The 20,232-nt window shown below is 41.2% G+C and overlaps 1 protein-coding gene across 4 annotated transcripts in view; it reads left to right on the top strand.

Annotated features, from left to right (window-relative positions):
* Positions 1 to 11,740, top strand: part of SLC6A20 (solute carrier family 6 member 20) — a 441,916-nt gene extending 430,176 nt beyond the window's left edge. For all 4 annotated transcript variants that reach the window (XM_069216293.1, XM_069216310.1, XM_069216300.1 and 1 more), the window contains exons 10-11: positions 1,828 to 1,993; positions 9,673 to 11,740. In XM_069216293.1, coding sequence (XP_069072394.1) covers positions 1,828 to 1,993; positions 9,673 to 9,825 — 319 coding nt within the window. In that variant the 3' untranslated portion in view covers positions 9,826 to 11,740. The remainder of the gene's footprint in view (positions 1 to 1,827; positions 1,994 to 9,672) is intronic.
* Positions 11,741 to 20,232: the final 8,492 nt, after the last annotated feature.

Genomic DNA, 20,232 nt, shown 5'->3' with positions numbered 1-20,232 from the left:
TATGTAAGATGTGACAACTATTATTATTTGAAATTGTAGGTGAAAATTGTGCATATAATCTATATCAATATATGAGGAATACAATGAAGTTTTATTCCTATTATTTTAAGCACTGTATTTTTTTCGAAGATGGTTGCTAATCCAATAATATCAGACAAAAGGCAAAGAGTGATGGCTTTCTATCACATATTTTCCATCTCTAGGCATCCATACCTTATAAAAGTATCATGTTAAAACCCATCCCCTGCGTGATACCAGTGGCCTAAATTTGGGGTCCTGCTTCATGGCCTATAAATGCAAATGCAATGGAGGGAAAACAAAAGCTCACAGTTTGTTATCACTTAACAGGTATCTAAGAGAAGCATGCTTTTGACTTTGTTCAGTCCCTCTACATAAGAGATATGCATGCATGGTAAGAACGTCAGATGTGTTGGTCTGTCTCAGTATTTACACAAATAACAAGATAAACACCACTATTTTGTTTTATTTCTTTTGAAGCACTATAGCAATACTTATCCCAATGCAAGGTGTTAGAACACCTTACATCACAAGTACACATTATACATTGACAATAAATCACAAAAAAGTGTAAATCGATGTACAGGATGTGTTACATAAGACAGTGAGGGTTACGAGGTGTAAGAGCCACATGTCCTTCATAGCTCACTGTGCTTATTAGAAGGATTACAATTTATGAGCTGCAAATAACAAAAAGATCTCTGTGTTAAAAGGACTAACCAATTATCTAGCTACATAAAATTAAAATATGTACTCTGCATGTTACATGATGCACTTTGCAGAAGACACATTAAGCCTCTATGCTACTATGATTCAAAACTAGGACTAGACAAAACACAGATCTCTCCAGCACATATGCTAACATCCAGAGTTATCGTACCAATATTATTATTATATGAGATGTAGGGCCTGATTTAGAGTTTGGCGAACGGGGTTACTCTGTTACAAGCATGACAGATATTGCATCTGCTGTGTTTTGATCCCATGATGTCCTATGAAGATCGTAATACAGCAGACGGGATATCTGTCACTTTTGTGACGAAGTAACCCGTCTGCCAAACTCTAAATCAGGCTCTTAGTTAGCACACAAAGGTGTCTGCTGCAGGTGCCTTAACCTCATAACATATTTTAAAATGCAGAATTTGCAACCAATTAAGCAGAACAGATTTACTGCCACATTTCCCCTTGCTGCCAATTTCTTTGTGGCAGAGTTAAAAAAGAAATGTATGCATTGATGCCTATATTTAGAGTCTGAGTTAAATCACCTTTTTAGCACTACCCAACACAAAATCTGCTAAACATATGTGTGAGGTCTTAAGAGCGGATGTCACTTCTTGTCATGTTACTTGTTGTGAGGTCACGGGTTGTGATGCCATTTCCTGGGATTCCACATACGATGTCACACATCATGATGTCACGCAAGGCAATGTCACGCTCCATTATGTCACTTGCATACTGCCTAATTTGGTTATTCCCCCCGACTTCTGTTTTTAGGACTTGTGCCCTAAGTGGATGAGATATACACAATATCCTGATATTTTTGTTAAGCACTCTTATGGTCACAGTCATGTTATGAAATTAGGCTGAGAACATCATGTAGTGAGTGTGATGTAAAACAGAGTACTGTAATATAAAAAACACAAGAGTGGCTGAAGAGTGAAAGTCGGGGATCCAGTTGATGGCAGTCTGAACTGGCCTCATATGAAGAAGACCCTTGTGTGGCACATATACAGATCGACTCAATGATGCACACAATGGCACAATCACCTGCTTTAGCAACAGTTAACTAAATCACTTGTGTTTTAACAGGTTTGAAAAGGATCTTCAGGCAATGCTTGGGCACAAGCCAAGCTGGTACTGGAAAATTATGTGGTGCTTTACCAGCCCTCTGGTTATCATAAGCCTCTTCATATTCTACATCACAGACTACATCCGCAAGGGAACCCTGCAGTACCACGCATGGGATGCTACTGAGGTGCTTTTAAATGTTTCTTTTTTGGCATGAGAAATGTTTGCAAAACGTCTGATGTAAAACTGTATTAGGTTGTAATTTGAGTTGTCTTTGATTCGACTTGAATCATAGTCTGATTAAACCACGTCTTCTACCCCAGCATTGCCTTGTGAGTGGCCTTAGAACAAGGACTGTGCTGTTGTCTTGGTGAGTGAGAGCACTGTGGACTCTGGCTTATGCCTCTGGCCAGGGACTATGCTCTCTCCCACTGGCTGAGTGTGGTCTTACACCCACCATTGTTTCTGTGGTTTGGGAGGCAATGGAGGTATGCAGGGTGGGTGTCAGGATGAAGTCAGTGGCATGGCAGGACTTCTCTATGCCCCAGACCTTGCTCTCTGGCCTGGGGAACTTGGTACTTGGGCGATACTTTTCCCCTGATCCATGCTTAATTTGCACAATAACAAATGCCGGTCCCTCAGTTTTGCTCAGAGGGCTATCAAATTTTAGAGGTTCTGAATGCCAAGGCTGCATACCCACCTTATGCCTCTTTCATTCGTCTTAGCCCCTCCCTGCCCCATTCATCACACTCTTGCAGGGTCTTTCTTTCTCTCCTTGTCACAAATTTTCCTTCTTTCTCTTCCTTCTTCTTTCTTCCTTGTGTGTTTTCTCTCTCTTGCTCTGAGTCTAAGGGCCTCCTTACGACATTGTAGATCCAAGGACCACCAGTGCTGCTCTGGCGGTCAGAACGCCACACTCCTGGCGGTCCAACCACCACATTATGACCCTGGTGGTCGGACCACTAGGGGACCACCGTCCCCACCAGCAACATGGTTCCTGACGGGCTTGTAGTGCTGATCACAAGTCCAGTTTCTGTCAGCCTTTTCATGGTGAGGATGCCGCCATGAAAAGGCTAGTGGAAACCAAGTGCTCGGGGCCCTAGGGGGGCCACTGCCCTGCCCACAACCATGTTGTGGTCAGTGCAGGAGCCCCGCTGGCCAGCACCCTCAGAATGCGTACTGTCTGCTATGGCTGACAGTGCGCATTCTGAGGGTGCTGGGGAATCCCTCTATCAACGACATTGGCCTCGGCTCCATGAGGAGACTCGCAGTGGCGTACGTACTGCTGCCAAATTCGACTAGTTCTGGCAGTGCTGGTGGTCTGACTGAGGCACAACCATCAAGGTCATTACGTGGTGCTTGGACCACCGCCCTCCCCTGGAGATTACAACTTGCAGGGGGGCCCATGCACTTGTCATGGACATGCAGGGGCCCCTCTGGTCGGCACCTGTGCAGTGAACATTGCAGTGTTGCTGGCGCACCCTGCATCCTACAGCATTGCCGCCAGCTTGATTATGAGCCGGAGACAATACTGTTGGGTGTTTCCCGCTGGGCCAGTGGGCAGAAACTAAGGTTTCTGCCCACCAACCTAGCGGAAAACTCTTAATGGGCCCAGCGGGAGGCAGCCACTATTGTGGCAACCTCCCCTTCGGCAGTTCGGCAGTTCGGCGGACGGGCAAAACCATCTGCCAAACTCTTAATCAGGCCCTCAGTGTCTCCAGGGATGAAGGTTTGCAACTCTATTAGGTTGCTTATTTGATGCACATAAACCAATGAATATGCAGCACGCTCAAACTAGAGCTCATCCAGTTATTGCATATGTATAAAAGTGTGGGCAGTCCATCTATTTGCTGCACAGCTACTCTGCATAAGTGTGACTTCAGCATTTTGCAGTATTTCTGTAAAGCATCTTTGATAGACGTAGGGAACCCAAAATCCACCATTTTCTTTACATGTTCTCATTGTATATAAACAATAGTGCCTCTTAATCTTTCCGAAGGAAGGTAGACAATAATCCATCTATGGGCCTGATTCACAAATGTAATTTACACCTTTGAGTAATTTATAATTTTGAGTAACTTTACTACTTTTTGCTTATTCACAAAATGCAACAGTACGTCCAGCACATACAGTCCACAACTGGTACTACAACACCCTCCCATAGAAAATAATGTTAATGGAGGTAGGGAATTAATGTAAACCCCATGGGAAAGTATCTTAAAATAAAGTGAATGATTTAAAATAGTTAAAAGTGAAGAAAATATAATAATAGTACATACCTATTATTAATAACATAGTTGAATACCCTATTTTAATTTGTCAAATATTGTTATCAATATGCAACCAAATACATTTTATTTAATTCCATACATCACTTTCAGTAATTATTAATGCATAGTAAAAATATTTTTTCTATTGGTTGGAATATATTTTTTAATGTCAGTCAGAAAAATAATTGTAATTTAGTTGAGTATTTTCCATTAATTTAAATGTTATTTCAATACTAAGTTAGTAGTATTGTTGCTTTTTTTAAATGTTGTACTACATTTAAAAGAAATATAATAAAATAACTTGCATTAATATTTGAAATAAATATATTTTTAACATTTATTTTTGAGTTAAAGAAACTTTCTTTTTATTTTTTTCCTATACTTATACCATGTGAAGATCTCCACCCCGAAAGAGGAGTTTCCCTATTTTAAAGTATACGGAAAATCATAATCTTTATAGAATCCAAGCGATCACACCATGACAAATTAAGAGAAGACCAATTCTTAACTAAAGACTCAACATTTCCTTTGATGTATTCTTAACTTCAGGATGAAGGATTCAAGTCTAAGGACCTCATTACAACTTTGGTGGTCCTAAAAGTAGACCGCCAAAGCCTCATACCGGACTGTCACAATTGCGGTGGTCCGACCGCCATAGTTATGGCAGTCCAACCGCCACCGCAAGGCTAGGAGTCCTATGACCGCCAGCCTTGTAATAAGGTCCTAAATTCTTTACAAAGTTCCTATAATTATTATTGGTTAAATATATATGGTGATATGTTTTACATGGAGTATAATCTTTTTTAGATTTTAGGATTGAACAATTCATAGCTTCTTAAAATATACCTTGGGCCAAATCTGTTTTATAAAAGTGGTAATACAATTCAAAACAATAACTAAGGTACTCAAGCGCAGGAGAAATGAAGGTATAAATCAGAAGAAACTCCATCAGGCCCAGGCACTTTACATTTTTTAAATAATGTAATTGGATTAAAAAACTAATAAATAGTAGTACTATTTTACAATAAAGAGAAGTCAAAAGGTTAACAAACATTTCTAGGAATACCTTTGAAATTATTAATTAATAATGTGCCCAAATGTTAATTTTGGAGCACATGAGTTCTAATATGATGAATAATGATGAATACATATTTTGGGACAGCGCCTATTAAACATAAAACTGATAAAAAGCCATTGAACATCATTCTAAAGCTATTAAACATCATAAATGAACAGAATAAAATTCAATTTAAAACAGAACGGTAAAAACATACACTCAAAAAGAAAGTTTAAGTAAATAAATGATGATTGGAGTTTTTAGATACAAACCATTGTCTAATTTTCCAGGGCTGACTAAAAAGTGAGAAACAGTACACACCACAGTGCTTTATGTATCTGACTTAATCATTTGTACAGCAAAACCTGCATTACAAACACACATTTTAGAGCAATTGCTTCAACCATTTTACTCTGGGTCAGTGAAATATTGGACAACAGAAAAGGAAATTAATTTTATCATTGATACACTTCAAACATTTCTAAGAGTAGCTTAATTACCCATAGGTTTCTCCCTACCAACAAGTGAGCTGATTGAGGCAAGGTACTAAACCCTGGCATGATATGAAGATGTTTTAGCCAATACTGGTTCCACTTCACCTAGGTAAATCTGAAATGCAGGTAGTAGTTCCTAGTAAGAAAAGCCTTAGTTAAGGTACCCTTCGCACTTTTAAATTCCATGAACCATTTTTTTGTGAACTGAATCTGGCTTGTGACTCCTCCAGTAATAGACATAGGGTTGGTTCAGAGCTTGGCCCTGCTTATCTGTCTGTCCTAACAGGTGGTACATACTTTAACCAGCCAAGCGAACCACTGCCAAAGGAGCAATACATCTTGAAATGCCTTCTTATGTTGTTCCATTTCATCTGTGCTGCATACCAGGTCCTAGTGTAGTATAGGTTGAAACTTGGGTAACATAGAAATGTCCAACATATGAAAGTCTAGAAACAATGGCATGTTTTGCGTGCTGAAGAGTAGGTTTAATAGATTGTAATAAAGATTCTTTCATGGCCAGATAACTGAAGCATTAGAGATGCCCTTAATCTCTGCTCCAGACAGGGCAGCATTTTGAGCCTGTAACTTATATATCGCAAGGGTGCGGAAGACCAAGCACCCCCATTTATCACTCCTATTTATGTACTTATCCCCGTTTGAGCAAAAAATCATTACCTTAGGTTTTTGGCATATTGATAACCAACCTATTTGCTATGTGAAACCCATCAAACTTCTCCAATAAGGTCTGTAGGCCCCTTGTTGTCTTGGAGCCCACTAAGTTGCCACCTGCAATTAGTAAAACAGCAATTTTAGATCCCCTTCTGCTTGCTGCATTGGTCAGGCATGCTCAAGTAGTTTCCACTATCTGGTTGATATATAAGGAGAATATAATGCATCCCTGTTGAACACCTATATTAACAGAAAAAGTGGCTGTAATTTGGCCTGCTGATTCCAACATACTCTGGCGGAGTTTCCATTGTGTAACCTATTCAACATGTGAAGGAGCCTCAGCGGGATGACCTGGCAAGCAATGAAGAGCATAGAATGTTGCTTAGTGCTGTTAAAGACAGCGTGCAAGCAATGGTCAGGGCACCCATCAGGGCTGTCCTTTCTCCTCTCTTCTCTTCGGCCATGAAATCCCTAGCACATAAACTGCAGGCCTAAAGGCGTGACTGGGTTATTCTGTTGGGAGACAGCATACGTGCTGTCTTGCTCTATGCCAATGACATGCTCCTTTATGTACATGACGTCTTCGAGACTTTGCTGATGATTGAGCACCTGTTTACCTTTTGCTGTTGTCTCAGGTCTTAGCATTAATTGGAACAAGCCTTGCCCTATACTCTGATTAGGCAAGACAACAGTGCCGTGGCAGCCGGACATGTTCTGCTTCCTTGGCATCCGGATCTACCACAGCACAGAGGCATTGGAAGATGGCAACACTCGCCGAGTGGTCCTCTCTCCATGGGCAAATTTCTTTATGGAAAACTCTGCCACTGTCAGTGGTGGGACCCATTGTTGTGTCTAAGATGGTGATGCTGCTGCACCTACGTTATTACTTTGCCAACTTTTCCAACCTACTTGAGCAAAGTTTTCTTTGTTACACATGAATGACTGCTTGCCAACTTCACTCGGCACGTAATCGCCGCCAGGCCGTGCTATCAAAAGTGAACCTACCAGCCAATAGGGATGGGTTAGGGGCCCCCAGTTTTGAACACTACTACCTGGCTGACCAATTGCAGTGGGTGGCATACTCGTTCACTGGACATGATCTAGATTACACAGCGACACAGGTGACCTGTTATATCTTTTCCATCCCCTGGTCAGTGCTCCTGTTCTACCTTTTCGTCTTCTGTCTGTGGCTGTGCACTGCTTCTGCCGTTGTTTGCGCCTCACCAATGCCTTGGTGCCATATGCCTCCCTGCTTCTGCTGATTATAAGTCCTAGAAGGCACACCAACCACATGCTGCCAGGCTTTGCCTCTAAGCATGAGGCAGATATTCACACCTTAGGTAACCTCTTTTCTGACACTGTGCTTGTTCTGTTTGCAGACGTGTGCGATCACACAAGCCTCCCCTCTTGGCAGCTACTCATCTATAACTCAATCATGGACACAATAGGTGCACACTGGGAGCCACTGCAGCCCGAACCAAATATGCACCAGATAATCCAAAACCTACATCTCTTGGACACAGGACATCATCTGGCTCACCAAGGTGATGCATGATCACACCTGCTTACCTCTTTCAACACTACGTGACCGGTAGGGAGAGGACCTGGGCAGGGAGTGCAGCAACATAGGATGAGCCGCACTCCTGGACTACCCTGCTGCTGTCTCCAGAATGTGTGATTTAAACTCGTACAGTTTTACATCCTGCACAGAGTGTACCTTACTCCCACTAGGATTAATCGTATCTTCAGCCGAATTGACGCTGCCTACCCCTGTTGTTTATGCAAGAACAGACTTCAGACACATTTTGGTCCTGCCCTAAGCTCGTAGATTACTGGTCATCTGTCACAACCTGCCTTTCCCATGCTACTGGAGCCTCCACACTATGCTCCGGGTTTGTGTGCACTCTTGGCTTGTTTATGCAACAGATTAGTTGCCAGCTTTCTAGATCTGGCTCTCCTTTTGGCCAAGTGGGGAATCATCACATGCACCTGGAAGTTGAGGACCGCTTCCTCGCTCCAATGCCTGGGCCCGCTCGGTGGAGGTGTGGGTGGCAGAGGAGGCAATGGCCTTGCACTCGGAGGAATTGCAGGGTTTTGCAGAAGTACTTGATCTCTCTCCAATAAGTTGCCCTGCTTGAGGCCTTTAAGACACTCCCCCATCAAGAGCCGGTCCTCTGGTCTCATTATATGTTTCAAACACCTTGTCTGTTGTGCCAGTTGCCAGCCATTACTGTAGGCCCGGAACCCTCACTTTCATTCTCTCACCATCTTTCTCCCCCCCTCCTCCACCCTAACATTTATTGCCTCCTTCTCTCCACTGTTCCCCTAGTTCTGACATTTACCCACAACAATTGCGTTCCAAATGCACACTTCGTTCTCAGGTCTGGGAGGGGGGGAGTTGCCCCTTGTAGTCACACTTACTTCAAAGGAGGCATCTCATTTAGTAACCTAAGGATATCTCTGTCCCAGCCGCTTCCTGGGACCTGAGGCAAATTGCCTTTCCTCTTAGGGGCTTTCTTACTGTTTTCATGAACAGGTAGGCCCAGTGTGCAGGTCAACATAAGTGCTTACTCTTTAGCTTAGTCAGCCACCCCCAGGGCCTGACGAATGCCCCAGACCAGTTTGGCTATAGAAGAGGGCAGAGACATTTTGGTCACTTAAGATCTGACATCACCTTGAATCATCACATTCAAGATTGTCTCAATTGGTTTTTAATCTTACAAACACTGCAATTAAAGGTTTAGAATAGACAGGTGATTTGTGAAATAATCTTAGTTTATATTCCCTTTCAACTGGATTCCTGCTCTATCCAGAAGGACTAATTTCAGCACTCCCTCAGAGTTCTTTTAACAACGAGGTTGAGTCCGCCCAGGTGGTGTCATCCTACCTGGGTGGGGGTAGATGGTCATATGATGAAGCATGACATAATAATGTGTGTGAGACCACATAGTCCGTAAGGGGAATACCCCGACCTTTCATTGAACACCCGGCTACCACTACCACATTTCATCTCAATATGTAGACCACCAAGTTAGTGAACTACCAACCAGTGGAACGGGCCAATATAGCCTGTTCCGAACATCCACCATACATATTGTGTTATTAATTCTTATGTCAGGGAGACTGTTTGTGGGTAATACGCTCCCAGAACTCTCTTTTGTGTGTAATATATGTTCATGAATATACTTTTATAATCTAAGAATTAAGTATATATTTAAGATTCAAAGAATGCAACCACCTGCTGTTATATCTTTGTAGCCCATCTAATTATCTAGCAGCTTGCCGTAATATAGCAATCATTTGATTTTGACCTGAAATATCAGTCAATCTTATGCATTTCATCCCAGTAAGCTAACTTTTAATTTCTCTTTTGCAGGGTCGACTGGTGACAAAGGATTATCCCACTCAAGCACTTGTAGTTATAGGGTTGCTGGTGGCCTCCTCAATTGCATGCATACCTGTAACAGCATTAGTTACATTCATTAGAAGTAGGTTAAAGAGACAGGTATCTCCAGATGTGGGACTGTAAAACATTTCACTAACCCCTGCTCATTAACATTTCTATGTATAAAGTTGCTGTCATATTTAAAAGAAGTGTACAGGTCATTCAAGGTGTTTATGGACAATCCAACTACTATGTATGTAGAGGCAAGAACATACACTTTTTGAAATATGATGTATACTTCACGATTTAAGTATACACATGTTTGAGGCTTCTTCTGTTGCTTTTTATTTTTACCCTTCGTAGAACTTGACATTCTGCTATATGAACAGATATTACATTTATGATGCATACTTCTCGATTTAAGTTATGCGGTTTTGAGGTTTTTCCTATTGTTTGCTATTTTAACCCTTCGCACCATTTGGTACTCTGTTATATGAACAGATATTACTTTTACATCAACTATTTGTATATTGACCAGTGCCTTCTTACCATATCGAAGGTAATAGCTTTGCAGTATTCATTTTACTCAAGATAAAATGCATTAGACTATAATAAGTCATTGTCAACTACAATGCCAAACTTCAACTATAAAATACAAGTAACATACAAGTGCAATTTGATAAGTTAAGTAGAATATTTGCTTATAATATGTCATCTTTACTCTGATTATTCTTACTGACCCAAACAATGGATTCCTTTTGCAGAACATTATTAGGAAGGAATACCCTCCTTTGTACCAACTATCGGATGCCATTATAATTGTATATTAACCTACATGAATGCACACACGTTAATCAAATAATACTATCAGTCATCTTCTGCCAGCACCAGTTTTGCTAATGAGGCAGTAAACGCATGTGCGTATGAAATTTAACATCTTTGCCAAGAAAATTCCCAGTTGTCTTCTCACCGTTCTATGGTATAACACAACGTTAATATCAGTTGAAAATTGGGTTACAACCATTTGTCTTGGATCCACTGATCTCCTTTTAAAGACTAAGGTATTTATTCTGTCTTTTCTACTTCACCATCACACTTAACTCACGGGGTGTACTCTGGTATCTCTTCTATTCACACTGCACTGCATTACTTACATAACTAAAACTTACTTTTCATGTGTCCTTTTTACTATTGATCCTACCACTATGCATCTTTTACAGCCTTGAAAAGGACACAGGTGAATCCACCATAAGGGGTGAAACACCTGTCAGCTGTCCGTTTACAAGTCTAAAATTCGTTATCAAAAAAGATATCAACAAGTGTCTTTGATCTCCAGGCCAAATGGGCACCAATAAACATACTTGGATTCAACATTCTGACTCAGAGGATTAATCTCATAGTATAAATCATAACAAAATTGCAAGCTCGAAATCTTACAGAAAAGTGGGTTATCAACCTTCTATTATCTCATGTTACTGATTTGGGGCAAACTGGTCCACAACCCCTCTGATAACCCACAACATGGAAGATAACTGGGTATTCCTCAGGGAGAGGTGGGCCACACAAACATCGTTTTTTTAACAGGTCACTCAAGACGTTTATGGACAATCCAACTACTATGTATGTGGAGGCAAGAACGTACAACAAATTATGAACAAAAGATGGACTTTCATATGGGCAGTCTAGCCAATTATCCTCATACAAATGTTGCAAATGCAATGGCCACAAATAATAGAATGCCATGCTTGCATGGGGTGCAAAGAAGAATAGAAAATTCGAGAAATCCTATTAGGTTGGATCCAGTTTTTTTTTATTTTTACAGTGCTGTTTCATAGTTTAGGTGCATGGTTTTGCAAGAAAAATAAATGCATGTCTGCTTTAATTTCGTGACTGATCCAAGTTGACTTTTAACATCAAATGTTCGACTGTCTGAGTTCTGATTATTCTGTTAAGCTATAAAAATCCAGTTTGCAGTAGGACTGTCATCACACATAAGTATGGAACATCCCAAGCACATCACCTTTAAAACAAAGTTGTGTCAATAAAAACATCAATATTATTTGTGCCTCCGTAATAAAATATCTTCTTACGTTATAACATGCATTTTTCACTTTGTTGCACTAGGATCTGCCATGTGGGTAGATTTTACAAAGCCGTGTAATGCAGGGGGCAGGAAAATGGATAGTCTCATGGGAATGCAATTGGAAGTGGCATTGTAAATTAAAAAAAAAAAACACCCACACATCCGTAACAGTTCTTATTCACAAACATTTGCAATCAGTGTTTTTCCACGTTCATTGGCAACTACTGTGAGAAAGTTTGCAGAACACTCGCTGGCAGTACTATGGGCTATTTCATGTAAAAAAATGTTTTATATATGATGAGAAAGGGGAAACCAGTGCTTCCATCTTTACCGTAATCCTACAACTGTGAATTGTATTGTATATGCACAATTCGTAGGGTTAGAGCTGACAAACATTTGACATAGAAGTTATGGAAGTCACAGATTTCCCTGTGGTACACCAGGCATTTTTTTAAATCACAAGACATGCAGACACCTGCTGTAATTGTAAACATCGGCCTATTCAAGAACAAACGTACTCATTTTTTGGCTATTGATCCCAACACACTAAACTAATAAAATCTGTTCTAAATTGGAGAAGCCCCACCCAAACGTTGGTTGGGCAATTGTGATGATTCAATCCTATAATAGAAGAAAAGGACAGCGAGAAAACAAAAAAGACAATTTCTTGCAACTATTAAAAAAATACATTCAACGTTGATAAATGGGTGTTATCAAATTCCTTTAGTTAGAAGCAAAAAAACATAGATTTGAAATCGGAAGTTTGAGAGCTAGCACCTTAGAAGGACCTGTATCCTGATGGGGCCCTTTTGCGCCCTGCAAAATGTGGAGCAGATTCAGGTTCGGAGTTTGCTTTCTTTACTGAATATTAGGTCCGACTGAAGCTAATATCACATAAAGCACATTAGGCTTCACAAACAAGGAAAATATTACATTTGCAGACCATAAAGGTTTATTAACGGATTACCAAAATTACATATTCAAACTAGTTGTAATTCAGTAACTAATACATGAATGAATTAGTCAATAATTGGCGAAGCAATTCAAAATCATAAATACGGAGACAAACTGATATAAAGTTGTCCCATGAAGGGCAACCCTACTTGGGTAAGCTAGGAAAAGTCAGGAAAGTTGGGGAGAAATCAGGAAGAAGATGTCAGCATGGAAATCCTCTGAGAGGCAGTATCTATGAATCAGGTAATGTTTCTTCTAGCAAGTGGGGAAGGCATCTGAATCAATGTCTATATTGCATTAACTTAGAACACACAGTTCATCAGTTTGCTGCACCGACACAGGATCCTGTGAAGGGGATCAGTCAGATCAAAGTACATGTTAGTAAGGCGGATTCATTATTTTCACAAGCTGAAACACAAGGAAATCTGCCTCAGAGTCCTTCAGGCTTTAGTTAGCTGCAACACAAGAGGATGCATTAGTTACAAGGTGTTCTCTCGCAGGTGCTCGGTGCCGTATGCTACAGGATTGCATAAAGTGAAACATTCACATGAGAAAAGAAAAGTAATGATCGTTCAAGTTGCTGGCATAGCTTTTCTCCTGAAATGGAAAAAGAAGATACACAAGAAGAAGAAATTTACAAGACTAATGTTGGCCATTTTAATATCCGATCTTGGTTGACTGCAGTCGATTAAACATGGAAAATGCACAGTGAATGCATTTGCATGCACCAACTCATGCTGTGTGGTTAAAGCTGTTTTAACTTCTTCCTGTTTGGGTCTAGTTTGGGGAACCTGAGTTGATGTGGTGTGATGCACAGGATTACCTCTAAAACATGTGTCAGGAATATAAATAGTGTGCTTTGTGTCACCCAAGCCACCTTGAAACCTGTACTGCAAGTAAATTAATATGAGTGTGGGTTGAGGTGATCTACCTAAAGTTAGATTAAATGAGGGTGCAATTTGTTCAGGAGCCTGAATGTAATATTGCTTCTTAGCCTATACCTTTGTCGGATCCCCTCCTCTGGTTTCCAAAATAGTGTCCATCCAAGCATTTATCCATTCATCCTTTCATCCACTTGCTGATATTCACCATTTCACATTCTGTCATCCGTTCATTCTTTCATCAATATTTCAGTCTTTCATCATTCCGTCCCTCTGTCCATCAGTCTGCTCATCCATATCCAAACCTATCCATCCATATACTCTTTTACTCCATCTATTCTATCCTCCTTTTCACTCATTCATCCATCCAGCCTTCCACTCACCCATCCATCCTTTCACTCACCCATTCATCCTTTCACTCATCCATCCATTCAAACTTCACTCATGAGCCTCCACTCTTTCCTCTACCCTCCCTCTCACTCATCCATTCTTTCATTCATCCACCCTTACATTAGAAGTTTCACTCATCTCTCTATCCTTTTTTCATCCATCCTTTTTTATTCATTTATCCCCCTTTCTCTGTCATCCAGCCTTTCATACATTCATCCATCCATCCTTTCACTCATCAATCCATCTTTTTTCTCACTCATCCATCTTTTCACTCACTCATCCATCCATCTTTTCTTCTTTTCACACATCCATCTATCTGCCCACCCTTTGAGTTTCCATCCACACTTGCACTCACATCTCCATGCTTTCACTCATATACTCGCCTACATAATCACATTAATTATCAGCCTTATCTGCCTATGTGCAAACAAGAGGCCCAGCTAGAGCCCCATCCCCGATGTAGCTGCTTAAGCAGGGGTTCAAGACGCCCCCGACTCTGACTTTATAGATTTGTTTGCGGAGCAGTCTTCTCCTTTGGTATTTACAGCAGTGACTGTTTACTGAATACTTAAATCCTCAGTAAAAAAAAAAAGGCCCTGCTAACTGTTTTTGTTGGAGATTAAAAGTCACCTGCAGACTTTGTTTAATTTTGGCATCATTATAGAATTATGAGCTGTATATTTGCACTGATCATAAACCACTGAACAAGATTACCTGCTGCTGCTAATCCTAGCACTTCCAGAACAGGGTTAGGTGGCACCGATTTATTCGGAACAATAGTTGCATAGATTATATCACCAATGGCAAATTAGGGCAGAGACCATGAATGAGATCATTTTATACCAGCTTTGGCCTTAAAAAGTATTGCTCTCTCGTCCGTTGTAGTGCCACAACAGTATTTATAAATAAAGTGCCTCGAGAGTTGCTGACTTTGCCATTGCATGTTAAATAATTTGTGACTTGGCTGACCTGGTTCATTTTGCATTGGCAAACGCTCCAAGGATGTTGTATTATTGTACGCATTGGAGTCCCGAAGTACCAGACTCCCATTTGGGCCAGAAACTAGGGCCTTAGGACGTTAGCGCAGGTTTGCGTCAAAAGGTGTACCACCGGCTAGCGCCATTCCTGGATGTCAGCAGGGCATCATACTTAAGCTATGACGGTAGCCGGCGGTAAGGTCCAGTTAGCAAACCGGGTAGGGGAGGCGTAGGGGAAACAGGAGATTGTGCATGAAAGAATGGCACTAGTCAGGTTAGAGTAAAAAATTTATTCTAACCTGATTAGCGTCATTATTTCAACTCACAATCCCCATGGACATGACTCCTGTCTAAGTAAAGACAGAAGTCATGCCCCCACCCCATTAGCCCTGTAGGGGGGCCCACGTTAGGCCCCCCATGGCACTTTGCAAAAAAATTAAAAATACTAACCAGGACTTACCTGGGATGGGTACCCCCATCCTTAGGCGTCCTCCACGTGTGGGTGCGGGTTGGTGGGAGTGTCCCTGGGGCAGGGAAGGGCACCTGTGGGCTGTTTCCATGGTCTCTGACCATGGAAATGAGCCCACAGGTCCCCTAACCTAGCCATTATTTAAGGTCCTCCTCCTCCAGTGCATGATTTTTGCACGGGAGAATAAATAAGGTGCTAGGGCCTTAGTCAATTTTGCCCGGGAACGCCTACCTTGCATCTCATTGACACAAAGTAGTTTTCTGCAGGCAAAAAATTACTTTGACCCCAATATTTTGGTTCTAGACATGTCTAGCGCCAAAATATAAATATGGAGTTAAGTTTGCACGGATTTGTGTAAAAAAAAAATGACGCAAATCCGGCGCAAACAGAGTATAAATATGCCCCTGGATTTGCTTGCCACTTATAATAACATGTTTGGTTATCACTTTAGTAATAGTTGATACCAGATTTTTATAAAAATCATCATTTAAAAAAAAATGTCTGGCTTTCCTGGACTTTGAGGCATATCGGGGCTTTTAGGCTCTACAAGAATGTTTGGCCTCTGCCAAGGTGTTTCATCATTGTGGCAGCAGGAACCATGTTTTTTAGTGGCAGTCAATGCCTCTGGTCTACCACGGGTGCTCTTATTTCGCAGCAAAAGTCAGAAATTGGGCAGAAGAGAAGATCTATGTCATCAGGGGCAAAAAATGCTTGTAATGAAGGCAGCCATCGTAAAGGTGTTCTATAATCCTTCAGGTTGTAAAAATGGGTTACTATCTTTCCAGCTCACATGAACAATTTCACAAATGAGCAAGGCCTCTAAATCCACAATCAGCGTGTATGTCTGTCTTCTTAGTGGAAAATTATTATTTTTTGTCCACCCGAGGAAAAAGGAAAAGAAAAGCAGGTATCTTGCCTCTTTCTTGGATTGCATAGACAGAGAAGTAACCTAAGCTTGTATTATAGCACCGACGCTCAGGTTCCAAACGGGGCAATCTGTTGATACTTTCATGCATACAATGGACAAGACAATGTCTTCATAAACAATCATTGAATAGATTGCCATACACAATGCCAAACCATTACAGACGTACAGATGACATTTGTTAAGGTGTCACGAGAACCTTGGAACTCGGCTAAAGATCCTTCTGCTGGCGTGTCAGATCCGTACAACTAAACAAAAGATAAGTAGAGTAGTGTAATGCTAACGTGTGAGTGCCTGTCTCCCTCTAACGTACTGTCTGTGTGCTTGGGTTATATATTTACTAACATTTTGCACCGTGTTTGCACCAAAAAAAGTGACACAAATCAACGCAAAATCTTTTTTCCCAATTTACTTTCCTGTGCAAAACTTTTTTGGGACCGGAAATTAACTTGAAAGTAACACAAAGCAGTGCATAGCGTTGCTTTGCATTACTTAGAGCGGGGCATTCGTGGGTGATGCATTTGGGGTTCCCATGCAACCACTCATGTTTTTTTATGCAAAACCCTATCTACTAAAAAAAAAAAAAAAGTAGACAGAGTTTTGCATCTAAAACTAACACCCATTTCAAATAGGCCATATCAAGGAGAAATGCTTTCATTTATCCATTTTTTCTGACTTTGCATGTGTGCTGCGCTGTATAGCACACATACAAGGTGGTAAAAGTACTAAAACTAGTCTAAGCATTGCATTTTGTACAGGAAGGATATCCTTCCAGTACAAACCTATGCTAGACTCACACAGACACCCTTTATTATGGTATAGAGGTGTGTGTGTGTGTGTGTGTGTGATGCTTGACAGCATATTTCTGCGCCATTGCTAGGTAGAGGGGAGGAGACCGCCATATCTCTGTAAATATGGAGCTCTCCTGCTCTCTCCTTCTTAAGTAACGCAGCACAGCATTTTGGACTGATGTGCTGCTTCGTGTGAGAATTTAGCAAATCTGGGCCTAAGTGTTGTGGACAGTAATGAGACGCACTTGCAATTGTATGTAGAAAAGTGCATTCTATTCTGAATAAAAAGTAGTGCTGTTATTCAGAATCCTGTATCCCCACTGCACATTTATAGAATTCTACATGATATTTACATCAGGTGATATTTTTGTGTCACCATGGCAGCAGTAAAAAAACAGCTACCATGAACCATTTCATTCCACACCATCATCCTACATCCTCAGTACTGGACCTATCTACCACACCCACAATACTGTTGTTTTTCTCTGCTCACTATTCAGCCCAGGATACCCATGTTCTTCCATGTTCCATAACTTATCTCAGAGCTCTATTTTTCCATTCTCTCTCACTATAAAGCTCCACTTCATTCTTCTAGACTTAGGCCCTCATTACAAACCTGGCGGTCCAAGCTCTATATTACAACTGCAGTGGTTGTGCTGGGGTCGGACCGCCAGCAATGCCAGGATTAGTCGTTCTGGCAGTTTGCCATCCCGGTACTCCTAATCCGCAGCGCTGCGGCCTGGAGCTTACAACTTCATTCTCCGTCAGCAATTTCATGGTGGTTTCACCGCCATGAAAATGCTAGTGGAGAACAGGTACAGAGGGCCCCAGGGGTCATGGGCAGTGTATGCCCCCCCGGCCAGCACCGCCGCAATGTTGACTGCTGTGCAGACAGTGAACATTGCGAGAGTGATTGTGCACCCTACGCACTACAGTATTGCCGCCAGCTTTATTACGAGCCGGAGACAATGCTGTAGGCTGTTTCCCACTAGGCCAGCGGGCAAAAACTGAGGTTTCCACCTGCTGACACAGCGGGAAATTTGTAATGGGCCCGGAAGGGAGGCAGCCACAATGGCGGAAATCCTCCCCATGGGAATTTTGACAGATGGGCTTTTCCAGCCACCGAAATCGTAACAAGGCCCTTAATGTCTTGTTTCCTTTAATGCTCCTCAATTCTAAACATTTTATTCCTTGCACAGACCTTTCTTCCACCTTCCTCTAAACTGACAGGTTGTGATGAGAACTTGCCATGCGTTAAAGCAAATGGTGACTCACCATTTTCAAGATGTGGAGGTGTTTTGATTTTCCATAACTTCTCCCACAAGTCACTTTTCCATCTTGAAGCATTTCTCACAGCTAAGTGCACTCACTTGTTCAACATCCTTTCGACCTGCTCCACCATACTCTTTGACTTGAATTGAGCAAAAACCACCTCCCAATACTTGTTGGGCTGCCACCTTCTGAATCTAATCCCCTCTTTCGATACAAGTCCACCAATTAATATGACTTCAGGGCTGCCTTCCCTCCCACTCTTCCAAAAGGAAATTTACCACATCCATATTTCTTCCACTTCTGGCAATTTTGACACTTGGTCATTTCTTAAAGGATACAATTAACCCCAATGCATAGCTCAAACCTCCTCTTATACCTGACAACAGCCCATCTAACCCCTACTGTTCTTTCTACCTTGCCTTTCCAGGTGACTTCACACAATTCTTTGACACTCCATAACATGTCAAAATCCTTGCCCTTGACACATGACTCGGTCGGGATGATTACAAAATTTGCCCATGTTTATTGGGGTCTAATCCAACCCAAATACCTCTTCTCTCTCCATCCGATTAATGTTACCTTTATCTGGCCCTAAATGTTTCAACTTTTTTCACCACCAACATCTCATTATTGTGGCACAACAGTTCCCAGATCATGTCAGATGCTTCCGACTTCCATACTTGTAACAAAATTTGCCATTAACTAACTTACTACTCCAATCTACATTTGACATATTCTGTCTAATCTTTCCCTTCAACACCATGTTCACAAGATTCATTTCAGAAAATTCTTCACTCTTCTTTGTACCACGTTTGGATGTGAATTCTTCAATGCATTCTGTTTGAGTTAGACAACCGAGATAGACATATCTAGTGTACTTTTTTCGATACACAATAATGTCACCTGCATTCTTTTTTAAACACTTTATTTAGGTTTTAAATACAAGGCATTAGTAAAGCACAATCATGCAACTATTATTATTCCAGCATTTAAAAATTAAAGTAGCTATGGACAACACCAATTAGATTAGTGAGGGTATGGCTGCAATTGTGACTGCACTTAAATATATTTCAATTCAAGATCCAGATCGTGTACAGACTGTTTAATCATGTGGTATAACAGTAATATAATTAACCAAATCCCTTTCCCTCTTAACAGAGGTTTTAAAAGGTAGCCATATTCTTTCATAGGTCAACTTTAATTCGCAATTGCGGCTGACAACCTCTCCTTTTCATATAACATGCCATACTTCCGCCCACCAGACTATCAGGGTGTGGGAAGGAGATTCCTCCAAGCATGTGCTAACACAAAACAAATTAAGAGTGAACCCCTCTGCATGATACGTAGATATTCTGAATTTTATCCGGAGTCAGTGGATCTAGTGTAGGCATATCTTGCATACCTGTTATATTTTCATCTGCATTCTAAAAGTCTGCTCTATTGACTAGTTAGTCGCTCGTTATTTGTTCATGGACTTTAAACGTGCATATTGTTGCCAACATACTGCTCTGCCCTCTCATCCGGAATCTACACCTTTCCAGCATAGGATTCATTTTACTATATTGCCTAAAGAAACAGGCCCAGTACAGGTGCATGTGCATTTCGAAACGGTCCTACAGAGTTCTACTGTTAAGCTCCCTTCAGACACTGCCAAAAAATCGTATGAGATGATAAAGTCTTACAGGATCTTTTTGATACCTTGCCCAATATAATCATGACTGGTCTTTCAGGTCTGTTTTTCAACATGGCTGTGATTCTGAAGTGGTTATGGTGCAGTGCTTAAGAGCAGACTTCATTCAGGATGATGGA

Source organism: Pleurodeles waltl, chromosome 2_1 (genome assembly GCF_031143425.1).
Source record: "Pleurodeles waltl isolate 20211129_DDA chromosome 2_1, aPleWal1.hap1.20221129, whole genome shotgun sequence".
Taxonomy (NCBI): Eukaryota; Metazoa; Chordata; class Amphibia; order Caudata; family Salamandridae; genus Pleurodeles; species Pleurodeles waltl.
The sequence above is the reverse complement of the archived record's forward strand: the minus strand, read 5'-3'. Positions and strand labels throughout refer to the sequence as shown.